At 38.5% G+C, this 14,938-nt stretch overlaps 2 protein-coding genes across 3 annotated transcripts in view; both read right to left on the bottom strand.

The window, feature by feature from the left end:
• The window catches only part of ythdc2 (YTH domain containing 2), a 22,023-nt gene extending 12,013 nt beyond the window's left edge, over positions 1-10,010 (bottom strand). Inside the window, exons 1-11 of the mRNA XM_020600997.1 lie at positions 9,714-10,010; positions 5,802-5,859; positions 5,024-5,186; positions 4,750-4,840; positions 3,760-3,956; positions 2,818-3,008; positions 2,401-2,567; positions 1,783-1,885; positions 1,423-1,579; positions 486-593; positions 236-393 (exon numbers count right to left, since the gene is read on the bottom strand). Coding sequence (XP_020456653.1) covers positions 236-393; positions 486-593; positions 1,423-1,579; positions 1,783-1,885; positions 2,401-2,567; positions 2,818-3,008; positions 3,760-3,956; positions 4,750-4,840; positions 5,024-5,180 — 1,329 coding nt within the window. The 5' untranslated portion in view covers positions 5,181-5,186; positions 5,802-5,859; positions 9,714-10,010. The remainder of the gene's footprint in view (positions 1-235; positions 394-485; positions 594-1,422; positions 1,580-1,782; positions 1,886-2,400; positions 2,568-2,817; positions 3,009-3,759; positions 3,957-4,749; positions 4,841-5,023; positions 5,187-5,801; positions 5,860-9,713) is intronic.
• A 493-nt stretch (positions 10,011-10,503) lies between these two features.
• The window catches only part of dcp2 (decapping mRNA 2), a 12,471-nt gene continuing 8,036 nt past the window's right edge, over positions 10,504-14,938 (bottom strand). The window contains exons 9-11 of one of the 2 annotated variants that reach the window (XM_020600981.1): positions 14,544-14,648; positions 13,508-13,559; positions 10,504-12,352 (exon numbers count right to left, since the gene is read on the bottom strand). In XM_020600981.1, coding sequence (XP_020456637.1) covers positions 12,222-12,352; positions 13,508-13,559; positions 14,544-14,648 — 288 coding nt within the window. In that variant the 3' untranslated portion in view covers positions 10,504-12,221. The other variant, XM_020600980.1, reaches the window with a different exon arrangement.

Raw genomic sequence — 14,938 nt, 5'->3', positions numbered from 1 at the left:
GTGTATCAAATACTTATTTGCCCCACTGTATCCTGCTATTTCTGCAATACAGTGCATACTCCGCTATCAAGATATACTGTATATAAAATATACCATTTAGCTTATTAGGCAAAGTGGCTGCATCAGACAGTAAAGGCCACATATTTATAGATTAAAGTGTCATCTTGCTGAACACTGGAACACTGAACCTGCATTGCTGACAAACAGTGGTGTGTATTTGTGTGTGCTGGTTTACTGGCTTGATGCAGGTGCTGTCCCCTCTGTCCCCTCTGTCCAGGGTGCCAGAGTCCTGGAGGAAGCCTGGGGCACACCCGGGGCTCCTCTGGTTCTCTCCAACACAACTGTCCTCCACTGTGTCGCACCACTCCGCCAAACATTTCTTCTTCTTCTCCTCTGTCAACCAGAACATACACACAGGGGATGAAGACATCTCTTTTTTTCTTCATTCACTCTGACTAATGAACTAATGAACGTAAGCTTCATACCTGTCTGCATCTCTTCCTTGTATTTCTTCATGTCCTTATTTTGGAAGCCCGTCAGTCTCAGGATGTCCTCCAGAAAGAGTTCCTGCACTTCAAAATGTCTTCCCTTGACTATAGAGAAATAGAAATAAAAACCCTCTTAATTTATTAATAAACAATGAACCTGAATTTGCATTGTTCTGTTTAATAATAGCTCATCTTTTAATGTAGAGTGAACTGTTCATGAAGTGAAATGTGTTTTCTATATAACAGTCTCACTCCAGTATTTAATAATGCATTTTTTTCTTAATTTAGGGTGAGGGCCGTGTACGTGATTGATGCTATTTCTGTATCGTGTTCACTCCCTTTTTTTAATCTCAGTAGTTTTAACCCTGAGCTCTTCCAGTGTTTAAACCCATTATTATAAGGTAGTTTACTGACAATCACTTTGCATGGCTGTTACTCTACATGTTCTATGACCCAACTGAAAATCTCACATAAAAGCGTCTGAGAAATCTGTTTAAAATGAACATGTGAAGTGCCGTCCCACCACATCTATAGGGGGAAAGTAAAATTATTTAGGCCCACTATATCAAGGAAAATTAGGCAGATAAAAATATGTTAATATGGTTTTATGTGACTCATAAATACTACACAAAGTTTCCACAAATATGTATTTTTGACAAATTATTCCGGGAGATTATTTCAAGGTTAGAGGGCCGTTTTGGGGCTCCCATGTCAGCGGCACTGCACACAAGCACACAGATCTGCATGTAGTCTCAATCTAGCAAGGGTTTATCAACTGTGCCTTGTGTTTGTTATACTCACATCATATTGACTGTGCAGTTTATAATAAAGCATTGTTATATATTCATAAACAGATTGAGATTGCTGTTCTTTCTGTGAAATTAATTGAACAGTCCATCCATCTTTCATCCAGCACAGACTTGGTAGGACTTACTGTGGATAACAGGACAGGAGCCAAAGTATCTAAGGAACAGGTCTACATCCAGAGCTGCACTGGACAGGATCAGTTTCAGTGTGGGGATTTTCTGAAGCACATCCCGCATCTTAGTTAGCAGGAAGTCAGTCAGACCATCACGTTCATGCACCTCATCCTGTTGAAACACAGCATGGTACTTCCACTTGTGTTTGTTCAGCGAGTTCAAAACAAAAGCCAAAGTGGGAGGTGACAAAGGCTTTCGAGAGTAACTAAACCCACCACCCAACAAGAGTCTAAAATAGGTATATTTTATGAAGCGAGGTTACAGAGTTGACAGTTCTCTCAGTGTGTATGTCCCGTACTATATGTGACGCTCACCACAATGACATGTGTGACAGTTGTCAGGCTGGCATCTCCACCCATCAGTGTTCTGAGGAACACTCCACTGGTGCAAAAGGTCAGCAGTGTCTTGGGAGAGATCCTGAGGTTTCAAAGTCAACAATTAAGAGTCACTTCCTTATGAAGCAATGCAAGTGTTCTCAACAAGCCTGTAAATGTTAGATTGAAGAGTTGGTAAATTCTAAATTTTGCAAAATGAAGTTAAATAATTATCTTAAATGTGGGACCACGCCTCACACACAGGGCCCTTTTCTGCAGAAATATGTAACATTGCTGGCTTCATCTATCTGTTAAAGTCATGCTCTCCGTCATTAAGATTGTCTCTGTTATGTTAATGTTCTGAATGTTTTTCACACATTACAGCACATTTACACAAAGAGCCGCAACACTCATTCAATACTCTGCAGGAAGATGGAGAACAGGGAGCTCAGCTGCTTCACTGATGGATTACAAAACTTATGCCGTCGTCGTCTTAATTAACAGCCAGGATGCTCGCCTCCTCATCTCACAGTGAAACCATTATTTCCCCACCAATTTCATCAATTCAGATTATTTGAGAGGGAATTTTGCTGCCTGCTCCTAGTGATGATAATGCACCTGCTCTCCAGTCGGATGTGATAGCCAACAGTCTGGCCCACACTCTCCCCTCTCTCTGCTGCCACTCTCTCAGCCACAGCAATGGCAGCCAGGCGACGGGGCTGAGTGCAGAAGATCCTGCAGGGCTCTCCGTTCCTGCTGCACTCATCTAGCAGGAACTGTGGGATCTAGAAAATGTGCACAGGGACAGTTCATCCTAAGGCTTTGTCTTTACCACACACTACACAACAGCTGTCCATTATTATTAAATTTAGTCCCTCCAATTTTATAAATACAGAAATGAATACAAAATTAAACCACTTGCTGCACATTTCCAAGATCACACCATTTAATTTTAGTCACAGTATTTCTGAAGAACCATGAATGTGTAAAATAATTTCCATTTCATCTTATCCATTGGTTGTCAGACAGACCCACCTGTGTAGTTTTTCCAGAGCCGGTCTCTCCCACCACCAGCACCACCCTGTTTTCTCTGATGAGCTGGACGATCTCCTCCTGGCGCTCATGGACTGGCAGGGAGCATCGAAAACTGTCCAGTTCCGTTGGACTCCTCCTCCGAGGTACCATGGGAATGCCGTTGTTTAAGCCCCCGCTTGCCTTGCTCCTGTCTGAGGGAAAAGCTGAAGTATATTACATGACCCAATACAACACCCCTGTTGAGCTGGAGTAGGACAGTAAATGAAATCTTGAAATGCTGAGCAATGGCTGCATGTTATGATGAACTAGACTGGTTGGTGTCCTGACGTTACTGTAATAATAATAACAATCTCTGCAGAACAGGGAGAATGAGACAACAAAATCCAGTAGAACAAGACAAATAAAGGTGAGATTTGTACTTTATTAGAGGTGTTTTATAAAGGTGAGATTTGTACTTTATTAAAGGTGTTTACAAGCATCGTGGTCTACTTTTGCAAGAGAAAGGACTATGATGGACTATGACTATATATCTCAGAATAAATAAATATATATAAGAGCACTGTTTCAACAGAAATACAAGTGCTCTCCGCTCCTTGTTATTCCCACAAATCCATATGGCAGTCGACACTATATATCAACTTAAGTAGGTCGCAGTTTAACTGTTGCATCATAAGCATCTGTCTTTTACTGATTTTTAAATACTGAGAAACATGTAGCAATAAAATCATCACAGTGTCTGTAATTGAATTGGATAAATTACAGTTAGACTATATCGTTAAAAAAAATGTAAGAAATGTTTATGCCCAGGTATTTCATGTGCTCTTCTACAAATCATCAGTTAATTTAACCTCAGTTAAATTAACCAAACAGTGGATTTGGTGAATCACTATACCCCTAACATGCAGAGAATGAGTGCATGTAAACACAGTCACTGGCACTCACCATGTTCTGCAGCCACAGACATGTCACTTCTGTTGTTGAGTTGCAAGTCTGCACGTTGCTTATTGGTGATGGGAAACCTCTGAAGCAGGCTTCGGATGAAATATAAGGAATTCTGGGAGACTGTGAGGGGCATGGTAGGCTGAGGTTTCTCTAAACCGCCCTTCTTCCTAATGGTGAGGATGCGATATGGCTCTTTCCTTAAAGAGAAGGAGAGAAATGTCTTCCATTAACAGCATGGCAACGGGCTGACCAATCACATACATGCAACCATGCAGTCCTGACGGAATACTTTGCAAGTTTTCCGCTGTTTACGTCAATATCATCACAACCAAATAGAAAACCGTTGCTGCCCTACTTGTACAATCCTGTTTGTGAGTATTACAAACCACTGTGCTGCATTTTGGCATCTTCTAACCTTAAACACATAAATGTGTTCCTCCCACATCATATTTCATTGCCTCACCTGCACATGAAATATCACACCAACAACTTCCTGGACTGTGATGACACAGGACACACGGATTCTGTGTGAAGTCGGCCAACTATTGCCATGCAGTGGCTGTGTTTATATTCCTCCATTTACTGTGATAAAGTGTCTGCAGTGGGGTCTGTTGTATGTTGCTTGCTGAAAAAGGAGAAGACTATTGTCTTTCTTCAACTTTCTTAATGTTGTCTTTACTGTCAATCTCCACCAGCAGCAGAAACTTAGAGAAAATGCAAGCAGCCACTGCTGACCAATCACAGTGCTTGCAGTCATATGGTCTGCCTGTAGCCACATTACTTGCAGTGTAGCGTAGAGGAGCTACACCAAAGCTGTGCCACAGAGCTACAAATCCAACTCCAGAGTCAAACACTACCTACCCCTGTGATAGTGGGTGAGTGGGTGTTACTTTACTCATGTCTTTTCCAGCTCTGGTTACACTTTATGCACAAGTCCTTCGAGTGCTACTCAAATACCTGACGAGCACAGGTGCTGGTGGAAGAACTTACCCTTTACTCTTAGAAATGTAACCCAGTGACTGTGCCATTCGATGAATGAAAGCCCTTTCATTGCTGGTCAAGGAGGAGGGAAATTCCATCTCTGTTCAGTCAGAGAACAGAAAGAGTAAATATTAGGACACTCTACAAGACTTCATTGTCACACATTTCTTCTCACACAGCAGTGAACCATGAACGTGACATACCTCTGTCATGTGACTGAACAAAGTCTAATACTTCACTAAAGCTTTTATTTTGCCATATAAAACAAAAAAGCAGCTGATACCTCTCTCGTCGCTGTAACGAAACCTCTCCAGAGAGAGGTTCACTGCTATCTTTACTTCTTCATCAATGCGAATTTCTTTGAGGCGTTTGGAGATGGAACCACGGGAAGTTTTCTGGCTCTTGGCTGTTTTTTGTGAGGTTGTACTGGCATTCAACATGATGCACTGCAACACAATGACAATTTATCTTACCACCGTTCCCCAAATTTGGGAAAACAGACTGACTGCTTAACATCTTGTGCAAATCCAAATCTCCTGAATGTGCCTAGAATGTAAGAAGTAAACTAAAGAGAGCAGTGGGAACACTACAAAACACACACTTTGTGTGTCAAATAAAAGTTATTGGTTGAATAACAATGAATACTGTTATGTGTTGTTCAACATTCCGAGTTTTTTTTTTTTTTTTTTTTACTATTTAATTACAAATTCCTATATGGCTGCTTGTCACAACAGCAAAACAAAACTGCCATATTTGAGAGGCTGGAGAGGTGAAATGGATAAAATCCTCTATCACTGTGAATTTATATTATAATACTGATATTTATTTGACACCATACAATGTCTCTATATAACTGAAACAGATGTAGATCTTATTGGCTCCCACTTGAAGGCTTTCTGCTGCTGGCTACATGGCTAAAAAGCAACATGATAATACTGGGGAAACTTGACAAATGGTAATTAGTCATAAAAAAGGTTCATATTAACTGAAGAGTAACAGCAGTGTCTACCTATGCTCCAACACAACAACCTGTGTGTCTGTGTGCATTGTGTCATTCTTACCAGATTGTGTGAAATAGTATGACTCAAAGAGAAGAGGGTCAAAGAACAGGGAAAGCAGCTACTGTGTGAAACAAAAAGAGAAGAGAAACCTATGGATTAGAAATGGGCGGATGATACCGAAGCTCCAAATCTTGTTTCTCTCCAGTGAAGCCCAGTGTCTAGACACACAGTTTCAGAGCTGTGGCAGCTGTATCAAATGATGAAAACCATGTGACTGATGATGTCTGAAGAGACTTCACTGGCACTTCAGAAAGTACTTTATTGAGTTAAAGGTTTCTGAAACATTTGCAGCTATACTAGGGTCATTAGTGGAATAAGAAGAGGGAGTCATCCACCTGGTAACAAAGAATAATATTATAAAACTAATAGCATCATTTAATGAATAGCACTCTCCAATCACATATTACAACTCACACGAAATGTTACATAAACCATAAAGTTTGACATAGGTCCACAGTGACATTGGGCCTTAACTACCATAAATGAAGTAATTAATATTTAGTGGCAACAAATATGTTTTACATCTGGGCTTCTTGGGCAACATATTTGTTATTTACTGTTGCATACTACCGACATAGTAACATCTACTTTAATGCGGTACTTCTAAACAAACAAACTTAATAAAAACACGGCGTCTTCCTGAACACTTATTACAGACATATGAAACTGAACGTATTAAAATAAATGAGGCCTTGTAGTGTTTCGGCTCCAGTCTTTAAGTGCTGCTATAAGATTTATCAGCCACCAGATGTCGCTGCAATTGTTTTATTTAAAGCGCCAAAGCATCGGATCGTCATGTCGGCACAAATGGGGGGAAAAAAGCAACCAAGGTTTATCCGGACATCACAAGTAAACATGTCGAACATTATTGTGGTGCCTTTTCACTGGACGTAAAATGACAACTTTTTGTTTTTTTTTCCCATTGCTGCAGACTTGTATGAGGTAACGTTAACTCATACCTACTATAAGCAATACACTGACAAGTTGGTATCATTTAAGATCGGCAAACATCGATAAATAAATTAGCGACTAACGTTAGAGGAGAAATTACTGAGGTGAAGCGTTTTACATTAATCTAGGTAAGTTTGCCTTATGAAGCCTGTCCCCAAGTGTTTGTGTTTCATTTCACCTATATCGAAACAGAACTAACTTGGTGTTAGCTACGTTAGCTGAACGACTGAGACACGCCGCGATAAGAAAACCATAGCCTGTTATCTGTCCAGCCTTGTCAACAAACTAATCAACAGATACTGTACCTCGATGAATGAAGCGCTCCGGCCTCCAGCGACTCTCAAACAGACAACAAGCAGCCCCTTCTCTGCGACGTGCTCCAATGAAGCAGTCCCAACGTTTATGCCTTCTGGTTCTGCCGGTAAAAATACCGCCAACAAAAGTAAATCCGGTCCGACTCCTTCAAAATCATGGCGTCATTACGTCAAACCTCACTAAGTAATGTAATTTGGGCTAACCTTTAAGCCATTGTGGTTAAAAAAAAAAATACTGTAGCTCGTCAAAATCATCACGGCCAACTGTAAGGTTATATCTCTGACATGAAGAAAACATTATCAAGAAGCTTAAAAAAGTATGTCCGTTATATTCAGGGCAGAAATGTTAACTTCCGGTTAGGCTTCATAATAAAAGCGAGAGGGAAATACAATTGTGTGCAAATGTTTGGGTGCCTGTGGATAAATTCCGTTTTTTTTTTTATTTTTCAAATGAAAAGAGATAAATACAACCCCCGAAGCAAACAGACGTTAAAAATGCTACCTTTTATATGTTCAAGACAGAGGTCTGTAAGGTTCTTGGAAACATAATAAAATATAGCATCGTTTTCCTCAACTGCATTATTGGTGTGTAATGTCTGATACTAAAAATACTTTCAATTTATTATGGAAAGCACACATTTACAAAACAAACTAAATATACCATCAAATATACCAACAGTTAGCCCCCAAATATGAGCTTACACCAAGAGAAGAGAAACACTGAAATAGCAGATAAATATTTTAACTTGTGTTATTGGTGTGACATCAAAAACTAAGAGTGAAAAAAACAGACTTTATTAATATTCACAGTTAAAGTCAAAACACAATTGAAACCAAAGCAAAACTTGAGCTCATTATCTGTATAATGAATAATGAAGAAAACCCAGTGACAAACATCACAAGAAGAGATGTCACATCCAGTCATCTTACATGTTTGTGTGTATGACAGTCCCTTTAGAAAATGCAAACTGCTAGATCCTTTTCAGAGTCATCTGTAATGTTTTTGAGAATAACAGTCTAACAGAGTGGTCCTCCATCATGGTCCATAGCCCAAGTCTGCAAGTTTTCATGCCAACCAAACATTGTGCTAGCAAGTGGATAATGAAGAATATGATTGAGAGCTTGTGGCCTGAGAAATCTCAACAGGAGTTTACACCTGGGATTACAAGACTGCTAAAAAACAAAAAGACAAACATAAGTGTGGGTCTTTTTCAGGAAAATATGAATAATGTACAAGTCTGCAACTGTAAATATTAACATTTAAATATTTAGTCAAATTGAAATGTCATTTTTCTTTTTTATGTGCATGGTGTATGACAAAATTCAAAATGTTAAAATTATGTTTTCACGTTTAGTGGAATTTGTGCAATTAATGCCAAAATGCAAAGGCTTCAAAGTCCACTGACCTTTGGATCAGTGCGCTCCTCCTGAGCAACGCACTGCTACAATAAATAAACTGAATATGAAACTTTTGTTTTATTTTCAAATTTTAAATTCAATGTACAACTTGAGCATGAAAATAAATTTGCAAACCAGACTCTGGCAGTGTTCACAAGAATTCTGCCATTACGGACATTTCTGTATCAAATGATGAAAACCATGTGACTGATGATGTCTGAAGAGACTTCACTGGCACTTCAGAAAGTACTTTATTGAGTTAAAGGTTTCTGAAACATTTGCAGCTATACTAGGGTCATTAGTGGAATAAGAAGAGGGAGTCATCCACCTGGTACCAAAGAATAATATTATAAAACTAATAGCATCATTTAATGAATAGCACGCTCCAATCACATATTACAACTCACACGAAATGTTACATAAACCATAAAGTTTGACATAGGTCCACAGTGACATTGGGCCTTAACTACCATAAATGAAGTAATTAATATTTAGTGGCAACAAATATGTTTTACATCTGGGCTTCTTGGGCAACATATTTGTTATTTACTGTTGCATACTACCGACATAGTAACATCTACTTTAATGCGGTACTTCTAAACAAACAAACTTAATAAAAACACGGCGTCTTCCTGAACACTTATTACAGACATATGAAACTGAACGTATTAAAATAAATGAGGCCTTGTAGTGTTTCGGCTCCAGTCTTTAAGTGCTGCTATAAGATTTATCAGCCACCAGATGTCGCTGCAATTGTTTTATTTAAAGCGCCAAAGCATCGGATCGTCATGTCGGCACAAATGGGGGGAAAAAAGCAACCAAGGTTTATCCGGACATCACAAGCAAACATGTCGAACATTATTGTGGTGCCTTTTCACTGGACGTAAAATGACAACTTTTTGTTTTTTTTTCCCATTGCTGCAGACTTGTATGAGGTAACGTTAACTCATACCTACTATAAGCAATACACTGACAAGTTGGTATCATTTAAGATCGGCAAACATCGATAAATAAATTAGCGACTAACGTTAGAGGAGAAATTACTGAGGTGAAGCGTTTTACATTAATCTAGGTAAGTTTGCCTTATGAAGCCTGTCCCCAAGTGTTTGTGTTTCATTTCACCTATATCGAAACAGAACTAACTTGGTGTTAGCTACGTTAGCTGAACGACTGAGACACGCCGCGATAAGAAAACCATAGCCTGTTATCTGTCCAGCCTTGTCAACAAACTAATCAACAGATACTGTACCTCGATGAATGAAGCGCTCCGGCCTCCAGCGACTCTCAAACAGACAACAAGCAGCCCCTTCTCTGCGACGTGCTCCAATGAAGCAGTCCCAACGTTTATGCCTTCTGGTTCTGCCGGTAAAAATACCGCCAACAAAAGTAAATCCGGTCCGACTCCTTCAAAATCATGGCGTCATTACGTCAAACCTCACTAAGTAATGTAATTTGGGCTAACCTTTAAGCCATTGTGGTTAAAAAAAAAATACTGTAGCTCGTCAAAATCATCACGGCCAACTGTAAGGTTATATCTCTGACATGAAGAAAACATTATCAAGAAGCTTAAAAAAGTATGTCCGTTATATTCAGGGCAGAAATGTTAACTTCCGGTTAGGCTTCATAATAAAAGCGAGAGGGAAATACAATTGTGTGCAAATGTTTGGGTGCCTGTGGATAAATTCCGTTTTTTTTTTTATTTTTCAAATGAAAAGAGATAAATACAACCCCCGAAGCAAACAGACGTTAAAAATGCTACCTTTTATATGTTCAAGACAGAGGTCTGTAAGGTTCTTGGAAACATAATAAAATATAGCATCGTTTTCCTCAACTGCATTATTGGTGTGTAATGTCTGATACTAAAAATACTTTCAATTTATTATGGAAAGCACACATTTACAAAACAAACTAAATATACCATCAAATATACCAACAGTTAGCCCCCAAATATGAGCTTACACCAAGAGAAGAGAAACACTGAAATAGCAGATAAATATTTTAACTTGTGTTATTGGTGTGACATCAAAAACTAAGAGTGAAAAAAACAGACTTTATTAATATTCACAGTTAAAGTCAAAACACAATTGAAACCAAAGCAAAACTTGAGCTCATTATCTGTATAATGAATAATGAAGAAAACCCAGTGACAAACATCACAAGAAGAGATGTCACATCCAGTCATCTTACATGTTTGTGTGTATGACAGTCCCTTTAGAAAATGCAAACTGCTAGATCCTTTTCAGAGTCATCTGTAATGTTTTTGAGAATAACAGTCTAACAGAGTGGTCCTCCATCATGGTCCATAGCCCAAGTCTGCAAGTTTTCATGCCAACCAAACATTGTGCTAGCAAGTGGATAATGAAGAATATGATTGAGAGCTTGTGGCCTGAGAAATCTCAACAGGAGTTTACACCTGGGATTACAAGACTGCTAAAAAACAAAAAGACAAACATAAGTGTGGGTCTTTTTCAGGAAAATATGAATAATGTACAAGTCTGCAACTGTAAATATTAACATTTAAATATTTAGTCAAATTGAAATGTCATTTTTCTTTTTTATGTGCATGGTGTATGACAAAATTCAAAATGTTAAAATTATGTTTTCACGTTTAGTGGAATTTGTGCAATTAATGCCAAAATGCAAAGGCTTCAAAGTCCACTGACCTTTGGATCAGTGCGCTCCTCCTGAGCAACGCACTGCTACAATAAATAAACTGAATATGAAACTTTTGTTTTATTTTCAAATTTTAAATTCAATGTACAACTTGAGCATGAAAATAAATTTGCAAACCAGACTCTGGCAGTGTTCACAAGAATTCTGCCATTACGGACATTTCTAGTTCAATTAGAAATTAGCTAAAATCTGAGCATAATTTAAATTCACATTCAAGTCCAGCTTGCAATTTCATGTATGATGCACATGGTCTACCAAATTGGTTCATTCTATTATTACTGTGCACACTTAAAATGATATCTCAGTGGGATTTTCCTTTGAATGTGTCATGTCTGGCTTTAATTATGGATTTTGAATTATGAATTTTAATACTGACACTCACAGACTTCATACATTAGAATATCATGAATTTAATGATGTTCAACTTGTGAAGAAGACTACTTCTTCTTTCTTACCCCAAGTCAATATTCTATTACATTCTAAACTTGTGTACAAAATCTTTAGTAATTCTTGTAATAAATCCTATAAAACTGTTAATAACCACCTTTCTTCAGCATCCAAAACTATTTAGGAAAATAGTTAGGAACTGGAAAAATTGAGGAAATTACCACTACCACTTAAAATCAACATATAACATGAAAAATCTAACTGATTCACTGGCCAGATTCACTGAGATATAACAGTTGAATTTCAGGCTTTTCAGTTACCTCATGTGCTTAAAATCTATAGTATTCTGAAAACTTTTCATCTTTTTCCTTTAAAAGATGAGCATTTAACTGTGAGCCATCCTCATTTTTAGGCTTTCAGTGAATGAAGTTATGAGTACACCTTGAACAGATTCAGAACAGTGGTGTTAGATTTCCCATTGGTTTGACAAGTTCTAAAAACGCAAATAAACTCTAGTGAAGGTTGGTGGATGTGTTCAATGGCAAATGGTCAACTCCCTGTAAATTGGTTCACATCAGCCAAGGTAAGAAGGAAAAGGTCACGTTCAGTAACATCTCTGCCTGTACTGAGTGGAAAAATTCTCTGAGGACGTAGTATGATATTGTTACAGGCATAGCACAGTGCTTCTTCAGCCATGTCAGTAGTCAAAACATTTCATGATGGCATCTCTGTCAAATCTGAAATTGAGGAAAGCCTTGGAGGACAGCAGGTGCTCACAGTCTGTGCTGTGGGCTGTCTGGTGTCCATTGGAACCACATGGGGCCACATCTGTGAAAAAAAAAGCTTGTTTACAACCTCACTTTCTGGATAATGTTCACTTTGGCTTTGATCTTAGGAAGCTGATTTTACCAAAAATACTTAATACCAAAAATGATTTTTTTGGTATTAAGTTCAATGAACTGTGCTGTTTTATGTAGCTCCTAGCACACATGCAGGTTAAGGTTGGAATACCAACCGGGAAAAGCTGTCAAGTGCCTTGAGTGCCACAGACATACAAGGGCCTTAAGTCAGAACAATAAATCGACAAATCATCACCATCGGAGTTCAATTACCACTGGTAACATTTCTCGGTGGTGCCCGCCACGCCAAGATCTTTTCCACCACGCAGCAAGATTAACACAATTAATCATTTAATCAAGTGCCTCAGTGGCTCAGCGGGGATGCCCGTAAAACAACAGGGCGAGTCACATACACAGTTGCAACTAAGGCCAAATCTGATGGAGGGTATTTTTCACACAACAGACAGAACACCATTTTATTAAAACATGTCTCTGGCATGTGCATACAACTATTGCTGTCCAACACATTTCTGTTGATGGTGCACAGTGCTCCCCCGCCAACCCTCTTGATCCACAGCAAACACTGGAGTTTAAAACTGCTGTTAAGAGACACCTTTTTAGGTTAGCTTATCATTTATAAACAAATTGCACTGTGTTGATACAACAGAATGGCACATTTCACATTAATGTATATTGTGTTATTGCATTATAATTTATTATAACGCATCATTGTGCTCATCAGAGTCAAGCAATCAAATAACAACTTGAATTATATAGTTAGTTATCGACAGACTGGTATGAAAAAATTATCACGATAAAATATTCTGCCATATCTCCCAGCCGTATGTACAAATGACCAAGAAATATATTCCAGGAAATATACTGGAAAGACAGGAGTACTTAGCTAAACCAAAGGATAGATATCTGGGTACTATCTGCTGTAATATAACAGATCCTTTCTTTACTGTACTCTACTGTGTTATTGTACTGTATTCTACTGTGCTACTCTACTGCGTTTACTTACTGTGCTGTTTTACTCTGCTATGTTTCTTCACTGAACACTACTGTGCTTTCTCAGCCTGCTAGTATTGCAGTCCTGGTCTCCTTTCAAAGTTAGATAGCTAGGGTAACTGTGCAACCGTACCTCTCTCAAAACTGTCTTGCAGTCTTCTGGGTTGAAGTCTTTTATCTTCTTTCTGTAAAAATAGTACAAGTTGCACTGCTTGTGTCAAATAATCACTTACAGATCAGCATCATGACATAAGCCGCATCTAAGATCCACTGGCAATAATAGTTGGTGCAATGTTCAGCAATTCTGTTTACTAAAAACAACAATCTGACACAAATTTGTACTGGCAATTACCATCCGTGTTAATTTCATTAAAGAAATTATTAGTTTCCTTTTCAGGGTGAAAAGGAAACTGAATAAAAAGTAACATTTGACGAATTGTTTTACATTTTTCATCAACGAATAAGAATTAAAGGATAATATGGATAATAGACGAATGGACATGAAGTAACTTAACGACCTGCCACATCTGTGAAATCACAAACGGTAGGTGCTGATCAGTAAATGTTTCCTGGCCGGCCAAAGACATGAACTACCAGCTTACATTCAGTAACATTCTGTCTCTGGCATTAACGCTTCTTGGAAGAAATTGAATTATGCACAAAGACCACTGAGACACAATAGGGAAATGCAGCAGCACACCATATGAAAAGGTAGGATAATTTAATATGAAACACTGTGGATGTAGATGTAACTTTAAGGTTCCTTTCAGTCGGTTATCTATTGTGTTGCTATCAGTTCAACCTTAAATCATCTCTAGGTGTTCGCTGTCGAGATCTCACTGTTTTACTGTTATGTGACGATTTAGATTCACCCCTCAGGCTGAACCCAGTGACAAGGATTTTAGTACAAGTGTCAGTAAGTCAAACGTCTGCAGAGCAGAGGGACACACAAGCCTCACGATGGACGGGAACAACACGTGTAACCGTGGTCATTGTGCACAACCAGGATGAAGAAGATATAGCCTACAGTAAATATTAAAAATGCAGTTTAAAAAGGATGAAAACTAGACTAACATGTATTTAGTTTTTAATCGACTAAAACTAATACAGATCTTTATCAAAAGTCTAAAATGAAATCAAATTCAGGTGTCAAAATTAACACTGCTTACCAATATGATTTTCACCTGCTGGTTGCTGGCTCCATTGTCACTGGCTCCTTTCTTCACACAAAGTGAGTCCTGACATTTTCTTCCATTGCTCTTCAAGTTTGGGTTCTACAGAGTAAAGAACAGAAGTTATGAGCAGCCCGTGGCTGAAGCAGGGCTTTCTCAAACCACTGACAGTCTCTATGTGCCATCTCAGTAAACCAGGCTGAACCTTCACTTAAACCAAATTGAGGCTTTGTCACCAGATCCTGTCCCTCAACTCATGAAGACCAAAATGATGTGTTAAGGCAATCGTCATCAACTTATAATTTTCAATGGTCTAAATTTAACATCAGGAAATAGTAAAGTAAGTAAAGACAACTGGAGATGTGATGGGGAAAATGGGAAATGTTGTGTAG

This window comes from Monopterus albus, unplaced genomic scaffold, assembly GCF_001952655.1.
Source record: "Monopterus albus unplaced genomic scaffold, M_albus_1.0 scaffold50.1, whole genome shotgun sequence".
Classification (NCBI taxonomy): domain Eukaryota; kingdom Metazoa; phylum Chordata; class Actinopteri; order Synbranchiformes; family Synbranchidae; genus Monopterus; species Monopterus albus.
Note: the sequence above shows the minus strand (reverse complement) of the source record. Positions and strands in the feature narration are given on the sequence as shown.